The sequence below is a fragment of the Manihot esculenta genome, chromosome 2 (genome assembly GCF_001659605.2).
Source record: "Manihot esculenta cultivar AM560-2 chromosome 2, M.esculenta_v8, whole genome shotgun sequence".
NCBI lineage: Eukaryota > Viridiplantae > Streptophyta > Magnoliopsida > Malpighiales > Euphorbiaceae > Manihot > Manihot esculenta.
The window spans coordinates 5,872,447-5,887,152 of NC_035162.2; the positions used below are offsets into that span (position 1 = coordinate 5,872,447).

At 32.0% G+C, this 14,706-nt stretch overlaps 1 protein-coding gene across 8 annotated transcripts; it reads left to right on the forward strand.

Annotated features, from left to right (window-relative positions):
- Positions 1-361: 361 nt before the first annotated feature.
- Positions 362-7,227, forward strand: LOC110610017. 8 transcript variants are annotated; one of them, XM_021749872.2, is made up of 13 exons: positions 362-545; positions 651-894; positions 1,002-1,050; positions 2,966-3,226; positions 3,360-3,499; positions 3,605-3,638; positions 4,222-4,634; positions 4,740-4,788; positions 4,858-4,983; positions 5,328-5,432; positions 5,566-5,657; positions 5,744-5,897; positions 6,791-7,227. In XM_021749872.2, the coding sequence occupies exons 2-13, from the start codon at positions 734-736 to the stop codon at positions 7,055-7,057; spliced, it is 1,851 nt and encodes a 616-aa protein (XP_021605564.1). In that variant the 5' UTR covers positions 362-545; positions 651-733; the 3' UTR covers positions 7,058-7,227. The 8 variants fall into 8 exon arrangements, with proteins under 8 accessions (XP_021605564.1, XP_021605568.1, XP_021605563.1 ...); XM_021749876.2 differs by having other exon boundaries at positions 2,984-3,226; XM_021749871.2 differs by having other exon boundaries at positions 674-894.
- Positions 7,228-14,706: the final 7,479 nt, after the last annotated feature.

A 14,706-nucleotide genomic window follows, 5' to 3' on the forward strand; every position in this document is an offset into this window, starting at 1 on the left:
ATAAAGTCTCAATAAGTATTCAAATAAGTTTTAATTTTATTTTATTTATTAAATGAAATCCTGAGAAATTTGTATTTAAATACAAATAAATCATGACTTAATAAAGTATCATTTTTAATAATAAAATATTTTAAATCTTAAATATTAATTATTTTACTATTTTAGAATTATATTTTTAATTTTTATTAATTAAGATGATAATTAATTTTAATATATAAAAATACAAAACTATATTTCATCGTTAAATTAAATAATTATTTATAAAATTAGAACGTAAAACTAAATATTTTAAAAAAAAATAAATTAGACTTGTTTAAATTTAGTAAAAAGTTACGGGCTGATTTGAATTTTTGGCCTTTTTGATAACATAGACCGGAGGCGGGTTCGAGTGGAAGTCCATTTTTCGGATCAAAGCTGTGTTTACTCCGGCGACCCTGCTCGGAACTTTTCACCTTCTTTCTCGCGCCAATTAGAGTGACCAGCCGGACTCACTTCACTCTCGCCGGTTGCCGCTGACTTTACTCCCTGTTACCATCTCATAACAGGTCTTCCTTCCCTCTTTCATCTCTCTCTCTCTCACTCAATTTTTCCAAATCCTATGCTCTACAAACCTACCTAGAATCTTCTCCAAATAACTGCATTTCCTTCAGTTTCGTCTTCTTTTGGTTGATAGTTTGCAGAGAAGGTTCGTCATGGATTAGCTTGTCAATAGAAAGTTGGAGCAAGAAAAAAGATGGCTCAATTGTGCGATTCTAATGGATTTTCGAGTAAAGCCGACTGTGAAACTAGTGACATTGATTGGGTCTGTGAACTCGATTATATTCCATTGGCGTTTCGGCGTCAGCTTTTAATGGCAAGGAAGCTGAATTCATGCTCGCCTGATAGTCAATCAACGTAAAGTGATTTCTTTTGAAGCTTATCTTTATGTGTCTTCGATATTGAAACTTTTGTTGTTTGGTGTTAAAGAGCTTTGATAGGGATTTTTAATTACTAATTTACAGTCCTCAAAAGATCGTTACAAAGAAGGGAAACGAGGAACGTGATTCGCAGGTAGTTCTTGGTGGCTTTGATTCTAATATTTGTACTGTTAATAAAATTTCGAGTTGATTTTTCACTTATTTGTATTCATGTAAAAAAGGCATTTCACTGTGTTTTTATTCTTAAGCAATTGGAGTCCTATTGGAAAGAAGATGATGAATAAAAAAAAGAAGATGATGAATATGCTCCTTGTATTGCCAAAAATTATCGTTCATAATGCCAAACTCCCCTCCAAACAATCCCAAGTTTTCTCCACTCCAAACAATCCCAAATTCAAGTTTGTTGTCTTGTTTATGATGAGATATTATGCCATTTGTCTGCATGAGAATGAGCTCAAGCTTAATGTGCAAATTAGCTATCAATTAAGTTGTAGATTAACTTTAAGATGTTCCCGAGTTTTGATGAATTTCATGTTATAGAACTTAGGCAAGAGATGACAAGACTGCTAATGCTTGTGGTTGAAATTAGGAGTTTGAGATGACTAGGATGTTAGGAAATATAGGTGTAGAATAGAACAAATCTCATAGTTAACGGATTCTCTCAATCCTCCTATGGACAGCGTTCCGTATTTTGTACTGAAACGTGATACTTTTGCCGTTTTGCATTCCAAATCATTGAGAGATGCGATTTAAGTCACTAAGATAGAGGTTCCAAAAAAAAATATGAAAAGATGGAAGGAAAGAAGAAAGAAGATAAACAAATATGCATGTTGCAATAGCATGCAGACACAAGGAGAAAAAGAAGAGAAGTAAAAAGAAGAAGAAAGGCAGGCTATAACAAAGGAAAAACAAAAAGAAAAATACATTTTAAATATTTTAAGTGAGGTAGTAGATTTAAATATTAGTGGAATAGGTAGCAATGTTAACTTGTGAGTGTAAATTACTATTTTATTAGTTAAACTTTAAGATATTTTCAAAAAATATAAATATTATCAATTATTTATCACATATATAATTATGTAAATATTATATTGCATTGCATAAACATAAATTACATACCCCAAATTAAATTGGCAAACCAACTAAACTTATCACTAGTGAATTAGCATACCTATTAAGCCTACCTCCCTACGTATCCCATATTTCATTAATTCGCGTACTGCACTGACCTCGTACTCGTACCACAACCTCAGTGACTGACGAATCCGTGTTTGAAATGGCTGAGCTAGTGCTTGCACCTCTTTTGCAGTGTTATTAAAGGCACCAAAAGGTGTTGGGCGAGGCAGCCTCACCTCACCTGGATGAGGTGAGGCTTCTTACTTCCTCGCAGCCTCTTGAAAATGTGCATGCCTTCATTTTTTTTCCTTTTCTTTTTAAGGATTAAATCCTAATTCATATTTCCTTTTGTAGCAACTGCTTGGAGAATTAAATTTTAAGTACTAACTAGAGGATATATCTCTATAATTATACTAATTAATTAGGGATTTATGTCCTATAATTGAGCTAGTTAATTAGAGATGTATATCCGTGTAATTATGCTAACTAATTAGGGATATATTTCTAATTAATTATCATAATTATAGGTGTGTATACATCTTAACTAATTAGGAGAGAAATAATATATATGTACATAGTTGACTTCCAATATCCTAGTATATTCCAATATTAAAAAAAAGATTATATATATAAGTATGTGTGTAATTCAACTAAGTCATTAGAAATATATATCCTAATAATTGTGCCAACTAGCTAATTAAAATGGAATTAATGCAATATCTTTACATTATACATACACGCCTACACACACATACACACATAAATATATATATATATATATATATATATATGTTTATACATTAGTATGGCGCCTCACTTCAAAAAGGCGTTGCCTCGCCTCTCGCCTAAGGCAATAGGGTCCTTTATCGCCTTAGTGTCGCCTGTTGCCTTGATAATATTGCTCTTTTGTGTGCTGCCATTTTCCTTTACAGAACATGTGTACCTTGCAGGGCTGTTCCACTGCTCCTGTTTCCTCTGTCAAAAAAGAGATAGATCAGCAGTTGGTGCAGTCACAAAGTCATGAAACTAATGTTTCTTTGGGAGTTGATCCAGTAGTAGCATGCAATAAAATTCAGGCGGATTGTGATGCAGCTGGTAAATGTTCACAAAATGTAACTGCTCGCCAACAACTGGCCATGCAAGGAGATTGTGACAGCCATGGGACCAAAGTAAATAGCAACTTGTCAGATCAGGTAACACGTCTGGAAACCAATATTTAACGCTGTTGAACTGGAGAAAATTTGATGCCAATTTGTGCACACATTCCCCAAAATTCAATGGGAAGAAATCTAACAAAGTAAAAGGTGAGGATTTGATTACTTGCAGAGTTCATTAGGAGGCAGCGTAAGTAGCTCCTTTGGTGCTACTGTTGAAGCACTGAAGCTCAAGATTAATAATTCCAATGACTCTGTAGATGATCTGGATCACATTGTACTAAAAGAGCGACTCAGGATGCTGCTATCAAGGTATATTTTTTTTTATGCGCCAAATTTCTGAAGCCTTGTACTTCAAACTCTATGCCTTTTCCTTAAACATTTTCCCTTTATTGTTACTCTGTTGTTACTTTTCAGGAAAATGTTGAGGATGGAAAAGCCAGAGCTGGAGGTAATTTTTCATCCATTTGTTGCATTGTTATAGTGTAAATTTTCATACATCCTTGAAGACTGCTGGTATACTCATATTTTAAATGCAAATTTTGAGAAAATGGGGTGGCTTTTCACTATGTAATGAACTTTTCCAGATTATCCCCTTTTTGGTAGTGATGCTCCTTGATCTTCACTTATTGGATTCTTGCTTCTGCATCTGTTAGAGAGTAAATCTCATTATGAGTAGTCCGTGAATTAAGTTTATTGCTGCAAAACCTATTCTAGATTATTATTATTATTATTGTGGGGGGGGGGGGGGATGCTCAATGCCTAGGTCAGTTTAGATTGCAAAATACTTGTTAATAATGCAAATTGCAATTGCAAGGGAACATGTGGAGGGATTTGTACTCTCTTTCTCTCTCTAGCCAAAGCCATAGCATCTTCTTTATCAACTTGGATTGATTTGCCTTAAAATAGTCCGTTCTTGCTGTGAAGGGAAAACAAGAACTTTTACAAGTATCAATGGGAAGTTTTTTTTTTTGGTCACAAATGTCTCTTGTTCTTTACTTCTGAATACTGATAAACGAATTTGCTCATTTCAGGAAATATCCTTGGAGTTAAATTCATGTGATAAACTTGATAATGCACCTGCAAGCATAAATACTGTGTCTGGTTCAACTGTATTGAATTTGGTCAAAGTCAAGGCTGAACCATTAGATAACAATGAATCAGACACCCAAGGCAGGAATGCTATGGGTAATTTCTCTTTTAACATAGTACATGCGAAGAGTGAACTGGAGCTCTCTGATGAACTCAATAGAGACAGTGTAGATCACATGCAACTGCGAAATCGGATGAATTTGCAGATACCAAGAGCTGATTATGAATTAAATAGTTCAGGGAATTATGAATGCCTGATGAAAATTGGCCCCTCTGTTGATAATGATCCTGCTCCCATGGAAGCTTCAAACACAGTAAGGATCAACCGTCCACGGAAAAGGAAAAAGACTGCCACGTAATATCTTTTCTTTGCTTTCTCTTTATTTTTTCATTTTTTAGAAATTGCATTTCTACATTAGTGCCCACCATTTCTGGGATCTCTTGTTAAAATAAATTGCAGGAATTCAATAGAAACGGCTCTGGAGGAAGATGCTCCTGGGCTTCTACAGGTAATAGATTTCTTAATTCTTCTCCCATGAAATTCAGGTTAGCTCCATTCTGAGCTTTTCATTTGGCAGGTGTTAGTTGAACAAGGGGTATCAGTTGATGAAATTAAGCTTTATGGAGAGGCAGATAATGATGAAGCCATTGATGAATCATTCATTGAAGATGGCTTTTCAGAGCTTGAAGATGTGATGTCAAAGGTTGGCAATGGATTCCTGAGGTTATGATAACCAATAATTGATAGATTTTTGTGATTAAAATGAAATTTGATTTAAATTTTATTTCTTTGTTTCCCCACCCCCCACCCCCTTCTCTTTGACCTGTGATTCAGTTATATATATATATATATATATATATGATAATCGACCTTGTATTGGAATTGATCACAGGGAGAAATCCTGTCCTGGTCATTTACTAAATATTTGGTGCTAGTTAATTAAAGCTCTCTGGTGATAGAATTTTTTTCAGAATGTCTTTTTTGTGCTTTGCAAAATCATGTTTGTCACTGATCCAAGCACATTGCTTTTTTTCTTAATTATCACAGATATTCTTTCAGCGCAACTCTTTTTTAAAGTTTGCTACTTTCCGATGCACAAAGGGTACAAAGCCCAGTTATTGCTTGGCTTGTCTATTCTCACTCGTGGAGCAGGTAAAATTTTAACTTTAAAAATAGTGTTTTTAAAATGGTGAATGTGGTAACTTCTGTTGTCCTTTTACTTGTGCTGTTCCTGTGTAATAAATATTTTTAAAATAATTATTCATTAGTGGCCCATCTTCTTCAGACACGATATCTACAATTTCGTAATTGGCCTGCTGAATGGGGTTGGTGTCGAGATGTCCAGTCGTTTATATTTGTGTTTGAAAAGCATAGAAGGTCATTTCATAACAAAATATTCTTAAAAAGTTAATCTCTGTTCATTGTACCAGCATTTAGTGGTAATTAGTTTTAGTTAAATGCAGAATAGTGCTGGAACGCCCTGAATATGGCTACGCCACATATTTCTTTGAGCTGGTTGACTCCTTATCCACTGATTGGCAGATCAAGCGGTTGGTTACTGCCATGAAACTTACAAACTGTGGCAGGATTACCCTAATTGAGAACAAAACGTTATTGGTAATTCCCTCAATTTGTTTCTCTTTCATGATTGGTGGTGTTAGATTGGATAAATTGTTAGCTGTATTGGTTATTTGCACTTTTGTTGTGCTTGCAATGTGTGTGCCTGCTTGGAATAACTTAGTTCATTCTAATTTGTTTGAAAAGAGACAAAACCAAACCAATTTATTACAATTGTGGAACTTTCCAAATCAAATCGGACCTGGTGGTTCACTTTTGTTTATAAAATTTTTAGGACATTCACAATTTTGATTGTGGTTGATCAACTTGATTTTATGAGGTTTGCAGACTAATTCCAAGTCAGGCACCTCAATTTTGATTGGGGTTATTTATACTTGAACTTTAACAAACGTTGAAGTCTAGTGTGTTAATTTTCAAAATCAGCTGGGGGCTTTTCCTTGAACTTGTCTGATCGAGTATAATAAAGACTATTATCGTAATTCTTTATTACTAACCCCCATTTTGTGTGGGTATGTGGACTGCTGACAGTTCTATATGTTAAAACAATTTATACAAGTTGATTCCAGAAAAGATGTATTTGGTAAGCACTCGTTTTAGGTTCAGTGTAAAACCTTTGATTTCCTTGTTAACTCTACCAGTAAAACAATTTGGGTAATTGAGGATCAAGCAAAAATTAGTTACGGCTTTTCTGACTGTTTTGAATCCTCAAAGTTTTCTAGTTTAACCAAGTACACTTTTTAGCTTGTAAGTTCCTACACCTTTCTTTCTCTCTTTCTAACATGATGGAGAATAGAAATAGATGAGGGATCCTTAATATGTAGCTCTACTCGCTCTACCCTGCCAAGTATATTTTTAAGCATTGGTTTATCTATTTTGTGAAACTTTTGGAGTTTTAGTTCTCATATCTAATGCATCTGAATATTTTGATTAAGGTTGGAGAAGATTTGACAGAAGGTGAGGCACGGGTGTTAATGCAGTATGGCTGGACACCAAATAGTGGCATAGGAACTATGCTTAATTACCGGGACAGAGTTGTTCATGACCGGAAGAATGAGAAGGAAAGCTCGGAATGGAAATCAAAAATAGGGAAGTTGCTGATGGATGGCTATAATGGGGGAACTCTCGTCTCATCCAACGTCCAGGAAAATGTTATACAATGTGGGGTTGACGAGGGCCCCCAAATTAAAATGGAGCCCTAATTTAAGTCTTTGTTTTCCCCTTTATGTGTTGTGGACACAACATGCATGACCTCAAAATTCGTTATTTATAAGCAATCCATAGGCTTTTGTGCAGTTAATCTCAACAAATGATACAAATCTGCTGTACTGATTTTCTTGTGGTTTATATACCGACAATGTGGATTCTTTTATTCTTTTCCCTGGAAGAGGGATGTTGGAACAAGTTTGCACTTGGTTCGCTCGAGAATTTCGAGTAAAACGCAATTTTTTTTGTTTTTAATTTTCTTCTTTTCTGTTACTTGAGGAATCCAAATTTATCATATTTTAAAATTTAAGTTTATTTAAATAAAAGAAAATTTACATGGAATTCTTTTTCTATAGAAGGAAATTCATCGACTGCTTGCAGGGTGTGATAGTGGTTCAAAAGCAGAGAAAATCACGCGGAAGGCTCAAGCCTAACCAAGAACAAGGCTTGGCATTACAATGGTTCAATCCAATAGATAAAAGCCCTAGGCTAAATATTAAATGGGCAACCCGAACCATATGCCCATTTTAGTCCAAAAATTGTTATTATTAAAATTTATTTAGCTTTGTGAATGTGAATTGGCTTAGCCCAAGCCCATTTTTTATTATCTTTTTTAATATGATTATAAATGCAAACATTTTCTTGTGGAGATAGGGCGATCAACTGCAATATTTTACAGACTTACAGCTGCTCATTATGTTCAATTGCATTCTTAAAAACCAAAACGTAAATTATTTCGGGCCTAGTTTACTTAATTTTTTAAAACTTTTTAACAGAGTAAGACTGAAACGTTGTAATTTATTTTTTCATTTATTAATAGTGTAAAATTAATATAAAATAAAAATTCATTAAGTATAAAATGAAATTTTTTAAAAAAATTGCTGAATATATAAATATATTTAATATATATTATTAAATTAAGAGATAGATAATCCAATAACATACACGTAATTTTAAATAAATTACATAATTGATGACATCACACATAGTAAAAAAATCTTTCTTTTTCTTTAATTTCTTTACCTTAATAGTTTAGGTTATAAGTTACTGCTTTCTGATGTAATGAACTCCAAGGTGAATCATATCTCTTTGTTTTTTCAGAAAACAAAGAAAAAAGCTCCAAAGTGAATGATTACGAGGTAATAGAATTCAAACATTTTGCACCAATGGTTTGCTTTCAATTTTCATCCCTATGCACAATTGATTGATTTAACCTGGAAGTTTCTCGAATGAATCATATTCACTACACTTGCTTTCTCAATATGCTTCAAAGCAAAAAGAACACCCCCACTAATCATCCAACCAAGTGCACATCAATTCAACCACAAACTTACTCAAATCTTAGTTTGCTTTTCCTATGAGAAGAAGAGCTTCTCTTCAATTCTTAATTTCAATTCAATTAATAAAATGATTTCTTTATGACGTTCTGCATGACATCATCTATGGTATAAATTTCCACATTAATGCTTAATCAATCGGTGACATTATAAGCAAATTCATCATGGAATCATTTCATTTTTATCCGAAAATGCTAATTAAAAAAGGAAAAGAAACAAGAGCCGACCAAGTTTTCTAAACACGCCCAAAAAGAAACCTATACTTTAATCCTACCTATTTGGAGTGACTTGTCATATATATGTGCAAAATAATTTAAGTTTATTTAAAAAATAATAATTTATGAATAATATTTGAAGGGGGTGATGTGTTAGTGAATAGATTATTAATAAAAACAATAAGCAAATGACCACCTTCTCTCACTTAAAGAATTTATGAGAAACCAAATAGAAGTATTGATTACATATGAATAATTTTGAAAGAGTGGTAGACAACCAAGTGCTTCATCCTAACAAAAGCCAAAAAAGAGAACAACCCAACTACTGGCTTTATAATTATAAATCATCAACAAACTGAAAAGACTAATAAAAAGAGAATGATACAGGTAAGCCTGCCGCCAAAATCCAATTGATAATCCCATAGACTAACAAGGAAATGCATATACAAATATACATGGTTTGTGGGTTGAAAGCTATTTATCAAAACAAAAAAGAAAATAATAATAATAATAATAATGATGGTGTGTCTGTGTAGTGTGTCCTCCAAAAAATGATGTATCACTTTCATTAATGATTTTGCTTTGCACAATTCAAGAAGAATGTAGAAGCGTCTGTGCAGTATTGTATTGTGTTGTTTGTGGTTGCAGAAGATAAGGTTCCTATTAAAAAAGATGGAATTAAATAATAATTTATGTTGCATATCCATATTCCATCTTTTGGAAATTTGGTGGGATTGGGATTGGGAAGATGAGGTAATGAGAGGAAATCAGAAGGAAAGGGAGATGTTGAAATCCAGTTATTTAGCCACTTTTTGGGCCCATCACCAAAAATACTTGAAAACTCTACCTAACCATATGCCAAGTGTTCTTGTGCACATCTTGCTTGGAGACCTAAATAGTAAAATATATATATTTTATGATTGCAGATATCTCGTGATGACAGATTAGCCATCTTATGTTTTGATAAATATATTTAAAATGATTGGATTTAATATTTTTTTAAAAAAGATAGAAATTATTTTAAACAAACATATAGGCTGTGGTAATTTATTTATTTATTTAAAGAAAAAAAAAAAGAAAGGAAGGAAGAAAAGTGTGTGTTGCATCAGCTTAAGTCATGGAGAGAGCAGCCATGGGAATGAAGGTTTTTGATGTAAGATGACAAAAGCATTGCCATAGAATGACATGTCAAGTGGGTATTGGTGAATTTTTTATAGTTGAATGGATAATATTTATATATTTATTTGTAGAGGAAAAAGGGAGAGTGAAAATGCAGTGATTGGAGCATTGATTCATAGGGATCAATGATGGGCCTCTCCTTCTAATTCTGAGGTGAATGAAACAAATATTAGGGAAGGGAAGGGGACCCCACAATCCCACTCAAAAAGATGGGGGACACCGCCCTCTATTCAGGTAACCGCCCCAGTAACAGACTCCCCCTTCCTTCCTTCCTTCCCCCAAGTACCACTGTCTTTTGTTTTTCAATCCACAACTCTCAATTCTTTCTCTCTCTCTTTAATACACAATTCCTTCAATAATTCTCAAATTATTCATTAATTGCGAATTCAAAAAACATTTAATTAAATCAATTTAGTTTGATTGGAAAGGTGAACTACACCCGCTGTGTTTAAAATCATATACATTTGCTAACCCATTTAATTTATTTTAAAAAATAAAAAGTAATGGGTTGACGTGTCAGAATTGGGCTTCTCTCTCAAATCCATTCACTGTTTCTTCATTGCTTTCCATTTGTCCAAACTATAGCCATTCTTTCATGGAGACAATTTTCTTTTCTTTTTTTTTTTTTAAATATGTTTTGAACATGCCTAGGCCTAAATTCCTTGATTCCCTTTCATTACAACATGTACTTATTTTATTGTGCAAAGTTTAGTGGAGCCTTAAAAGCTTCGTTATCGTACTAATAAGACAACACTTCAATATTAAATGCAACTCCCTCTGCTTGTTCCAAATAAAAACTTTAATATTTACATAATATAATAAAATTCATTCTTCTAAATTTATTACAATTACAAAATAATTTACCTAATTAAATCTAAAAGTGTAAATATTTAAGTTTAATCATAATTATAATAAAATATTTTCAATAAAAAAATTATTAGTAAATTATCATAAAATAAAAAAATAAAAATCTATAAAATCAAGTATGCTTGGTTGAAAAATAAAGTAAGGAGTAATGAGGGTTATGGGTGTCTAATTGTGTACCTCGTCTACATTAGTCAAGAACAATCAATATTGACCACCCAAAAATTTGAGAAAATTTATTGGAAGGATTGTTGATGTGGTTCAAGTGATCTCCATTACTAATATAAATCATCAATGCTACGGATTCAATTTACATTTTAATAAAATTCGGATGCTATAATACAATTAAAAGTGAATATCTCAAAGAGACTTTTTTTTTTTTTTCAAAGCTTCAAGATTAGATAGTTATATTTTGTTTACAGTTGAATATAATTAAAAATGAGTAACAATTCATCTTTTACACTTAAAATTTTAATAATATATAAAAATATTGTAGAATTTTAACAATATATTATTTTACTAATTTCTCTCGCTCTTTGATTTATTTGTAAATTGTAACGATTCAAAAATTAGATCATTGCGAGTGCTAGAATTCAAATTGAATTAAGATTGCCGGAACCTACAGCAAACCTACTCATATCCTGTTATACATGATATAATTCCAAATATGATTATAAAAGATATGAAAATATTTTTATCTCATATGCAATATGACTAAAAACATAAAACTCATATTAAAACACTCATCAAATGTTTCGGTATGTCATAATTACATGCCTTGGTTTAGTTCAAATATAAATTAAACTTTAAAACTTTTAAATAAGAAGATTATAAACAAGAGATTATAAAAGAAAATTCGGACAAAACGCAATTCTAATCTATAATATATATTATATGTTCATAACTATACTTTACATTATAATTATATCATACAATATTGCTGACCTCTCAAACTAACTTTGGTCCTGCAAACCTAAAATTAGGGGAAAGAGATAAATTATAAGAGTCTAGTGAGTATAAACATAATCATAAAATAATTTAATAAAATATATGATTGTATGAATGCATTACAACACAAACAATTCACATCAAAATGGATTTATCACCAGTAACCCTCCATAATTTTAATAGTGTCCGGCTTACAACGAGTGTTTCTTAAAACTTTCTTTTAATCATAACATAACATATTCATAGTGTCAGGGGCGTAGAATGAACAACTCTAATCTTTCTCTTACATAATACCAAGGGCGTAAAATGGATAACATTGGTCTTTCCGTAACTTAATATCAGGAGTGTAAAATGGGCAATCCTAACCTTTTTATAATTATTATAACATATCATAGCATAGTCGATGGCTAGTAGGTCATCTAATATCCATTCACAATAATAATTAATTATGCAATGCATTATATTTGTGAATTCTAATACAAAATAACCTAATGATATATACATGGCATTTTATGATGCATGAGCATACTTAAAACGTTTGATTTATTTAAAATAATAGTTTAATTTAATTTAGTTCTACTCACCTCTAACTGATGTAAATCTAATTCTAAATTAGTTATTTCACTGCTATCCTCTATGGTCTCTCAAGTCCGATCCTACACAGATGGACTTAAATGAGAGACCAAATATAATTTTTACAACTCTAAAAACTATTCCAAGAAACCCTTAAAAACATATAAGAAAATATGTGAAAAACGGGTTGAAAATAGTTAGATAGGGGACTTTCGGCGACAAAGTCTCACAGATTCAAAGATCAAACCTTCGAAGGCATGTTAGTCGGCCAAAAGGCAGCTTTCACAGAAATGTTTGGCGACTGAACCTGGATCCTTCTACAATGTAATTTATGAGATTAACTCTGCTATTTTACTTTTGGCCTTATCTCAACCACCTTCTCAAGCTTATCGAGATATTAGGACTTTTGTTTGTGCTATCACAACTCTGAAATCGCATTTTTATTCTCTTTCCTTTAATCAAATTTCTCGTTGAATAAATTTCATGACAAATAAATTAGCCAAGTGAGGTTTTAGTCATAAAGTGTCTTTTTTACATTTTTCCATAGTTTTTGATGATCTGAGATCCAGAGAGAAAATAGGGTTTACAATGGTTCAGTAAGCTTGATCTGAGAGGAGGGTACTCCTCTCCTTTTATTCTTTTTTTTTGTCGGCTAGTGAGGTCTAATGGCTTTGCCACTATTGGGCCACTTGTCTCTGTCATGCGGATATGTACGTACTGAAATATCAGACGTCTGTTCCATGCTAAACGGCCATTTAATTCCCCTCAGCACGCGTGTAACAGGTCTGCCTGACGTATGGGCCGGCTGCCCCTTATCACATCGGGCTTCAGAGACGAGTCAGGTGTGAGAAAACTGAGGCCCACGGGAGGTCCGACCTCAAGACTGGGTGGTCCAGGCCAACTTGTTGAAGAGGCCGTATGACTCTTGGATTAGGGTCGCCATCATGGACTAGGCTTTATTTCGAGGTGGTGAAACCCAGCGGTTATCAGTTTTATTTAATTGTATCTATATTAATTTACTACTCTCTATAACTTTATAACACTTTCATATAGGTCAAAAAATTCTTTAATTTAAATTGGTATTGAAATAAGATGAGGAAAATAAAGAAATTTCATATTGTTATAGATGCGTCAGTTTTTCTTAATTAAATATATACATTACTAAAATCAATATATTTTTAAAAAATTACAGTAATTGCTTTATCTCATTTTATGATTAAAAAAAAAAAAAGCTTCATCAAATGAAGTGCGTTTAGTTGAAAAATAAGGTAAGGAGCGATGAGAGTACATCAATGTTTAATTGTCCATCTCATCTAATTTGTCGACAAGAACAACCAATGTGACCACCCAACAAATTTTATCCTTTCGTACATATTTCGGCAAAGAAAATTTATTGGAAAAATTGTTGATGTGGTTTAAGTGATTTGCATCGTCCTTGTCAAATGTACTGATATAAATTATCAATATTACAGGTTGAATAATTTTATTTTAATAAAATTCCACTATTAAAATTAAAATACAATTAAAAGTATGTATATTTTTTTTTTTGGTGTAGTCCTCTCTACTACACATAATTTGATAGTTAAATTTTTCATGCAATTTCAAATGGCAAATTTAATGTAATTAAAATATATTTGGAATTGTAATTCAGTTTAAAATTATTTTCTAAGAGATTATTTGTCAAAGTGTAATTTTATTTTTATATTATTTCAGATTATTAATATTAAATATACTAAATTTAATAATATCTTAAAGTAAGTTTTTTCTTAATAAAGAACAAATGAATAAATCCTGATTTTGTTTTACCAAATGCATCCTCTATTGTTTTTTTTTAAATATTTTTGTCAGAAATTTTGAAAATATATTTTTTAATTTATAGAAATGAAAAATCCACCTTAATTTTTTTAAATAGTTATTTGTATATAAAAAATTAAAATGAACATTTGGAGCGCATTCAATTATTCCAACTTTGATTTGATTCTGTAGCCTGTGTTTTGCGTTTACTCTCCACGCGTATTTCCGAGAGTGGATAAAATAGACTTGTTCAAGATCGTTTGATTTGTATTTTAGAATGAAGTTGGAGTTGTGAATCATGATACAGTGACGTGGATAGTGATTATGATTCGTTATTAATTTAGTATGAATAAAGTAATAAAATAAATTTATTTTATATCCTAATAAATTAAGATTTTGGTTGCATTCTCACATTGGCCATATTTTCCATTTATTTTAAATGCTCAATCACTAGTTAGATTTGGATCTTCAACGTAAATTGAGTTGATGTTGTCTGAGATTCAACCGAAATGAGTCAATTATCCGAATATTTATTAAATTAATGGTAAATATGTTATAAATATATAAAGAAAAAAACGAACATAATAGAGTGTGAATGGGAGCATGAAGTAAAAAGATTCTATTGCAAATAATAGGGTCCAATAAAGGGGCAGATGAAATTCACGTGTTCACACTTTGATGCAGAGACGAGGAGCTCTGAATTCAAACGTTGATTCCATAAATATCTACTTCAGA

Bases quoted from the DNA above. Each gene is read 5' to 3' on its own strand.
- LOC110610017 (XM_021749872.2), top strand. From the start codon at position 734: ATGGCTCAATTGTGCGATTCTAATGGATTTTCGAGTAAAGCCGACTGT. The intron at 4,984-5,327 runs GTTGGCAATGGA...TAATTATCACAG, and splicing joins TTGAAGATGTGATGTCAAAG to ATATTCTTTCAGCGCAACTC. The intron at 5,433-5,565 runs GTAAAATTTTAA...CATCTTCTTCAG, and splicing joins TATTCTCACTCGTGGAGCAG to ACACGATATCTACAATTTCG.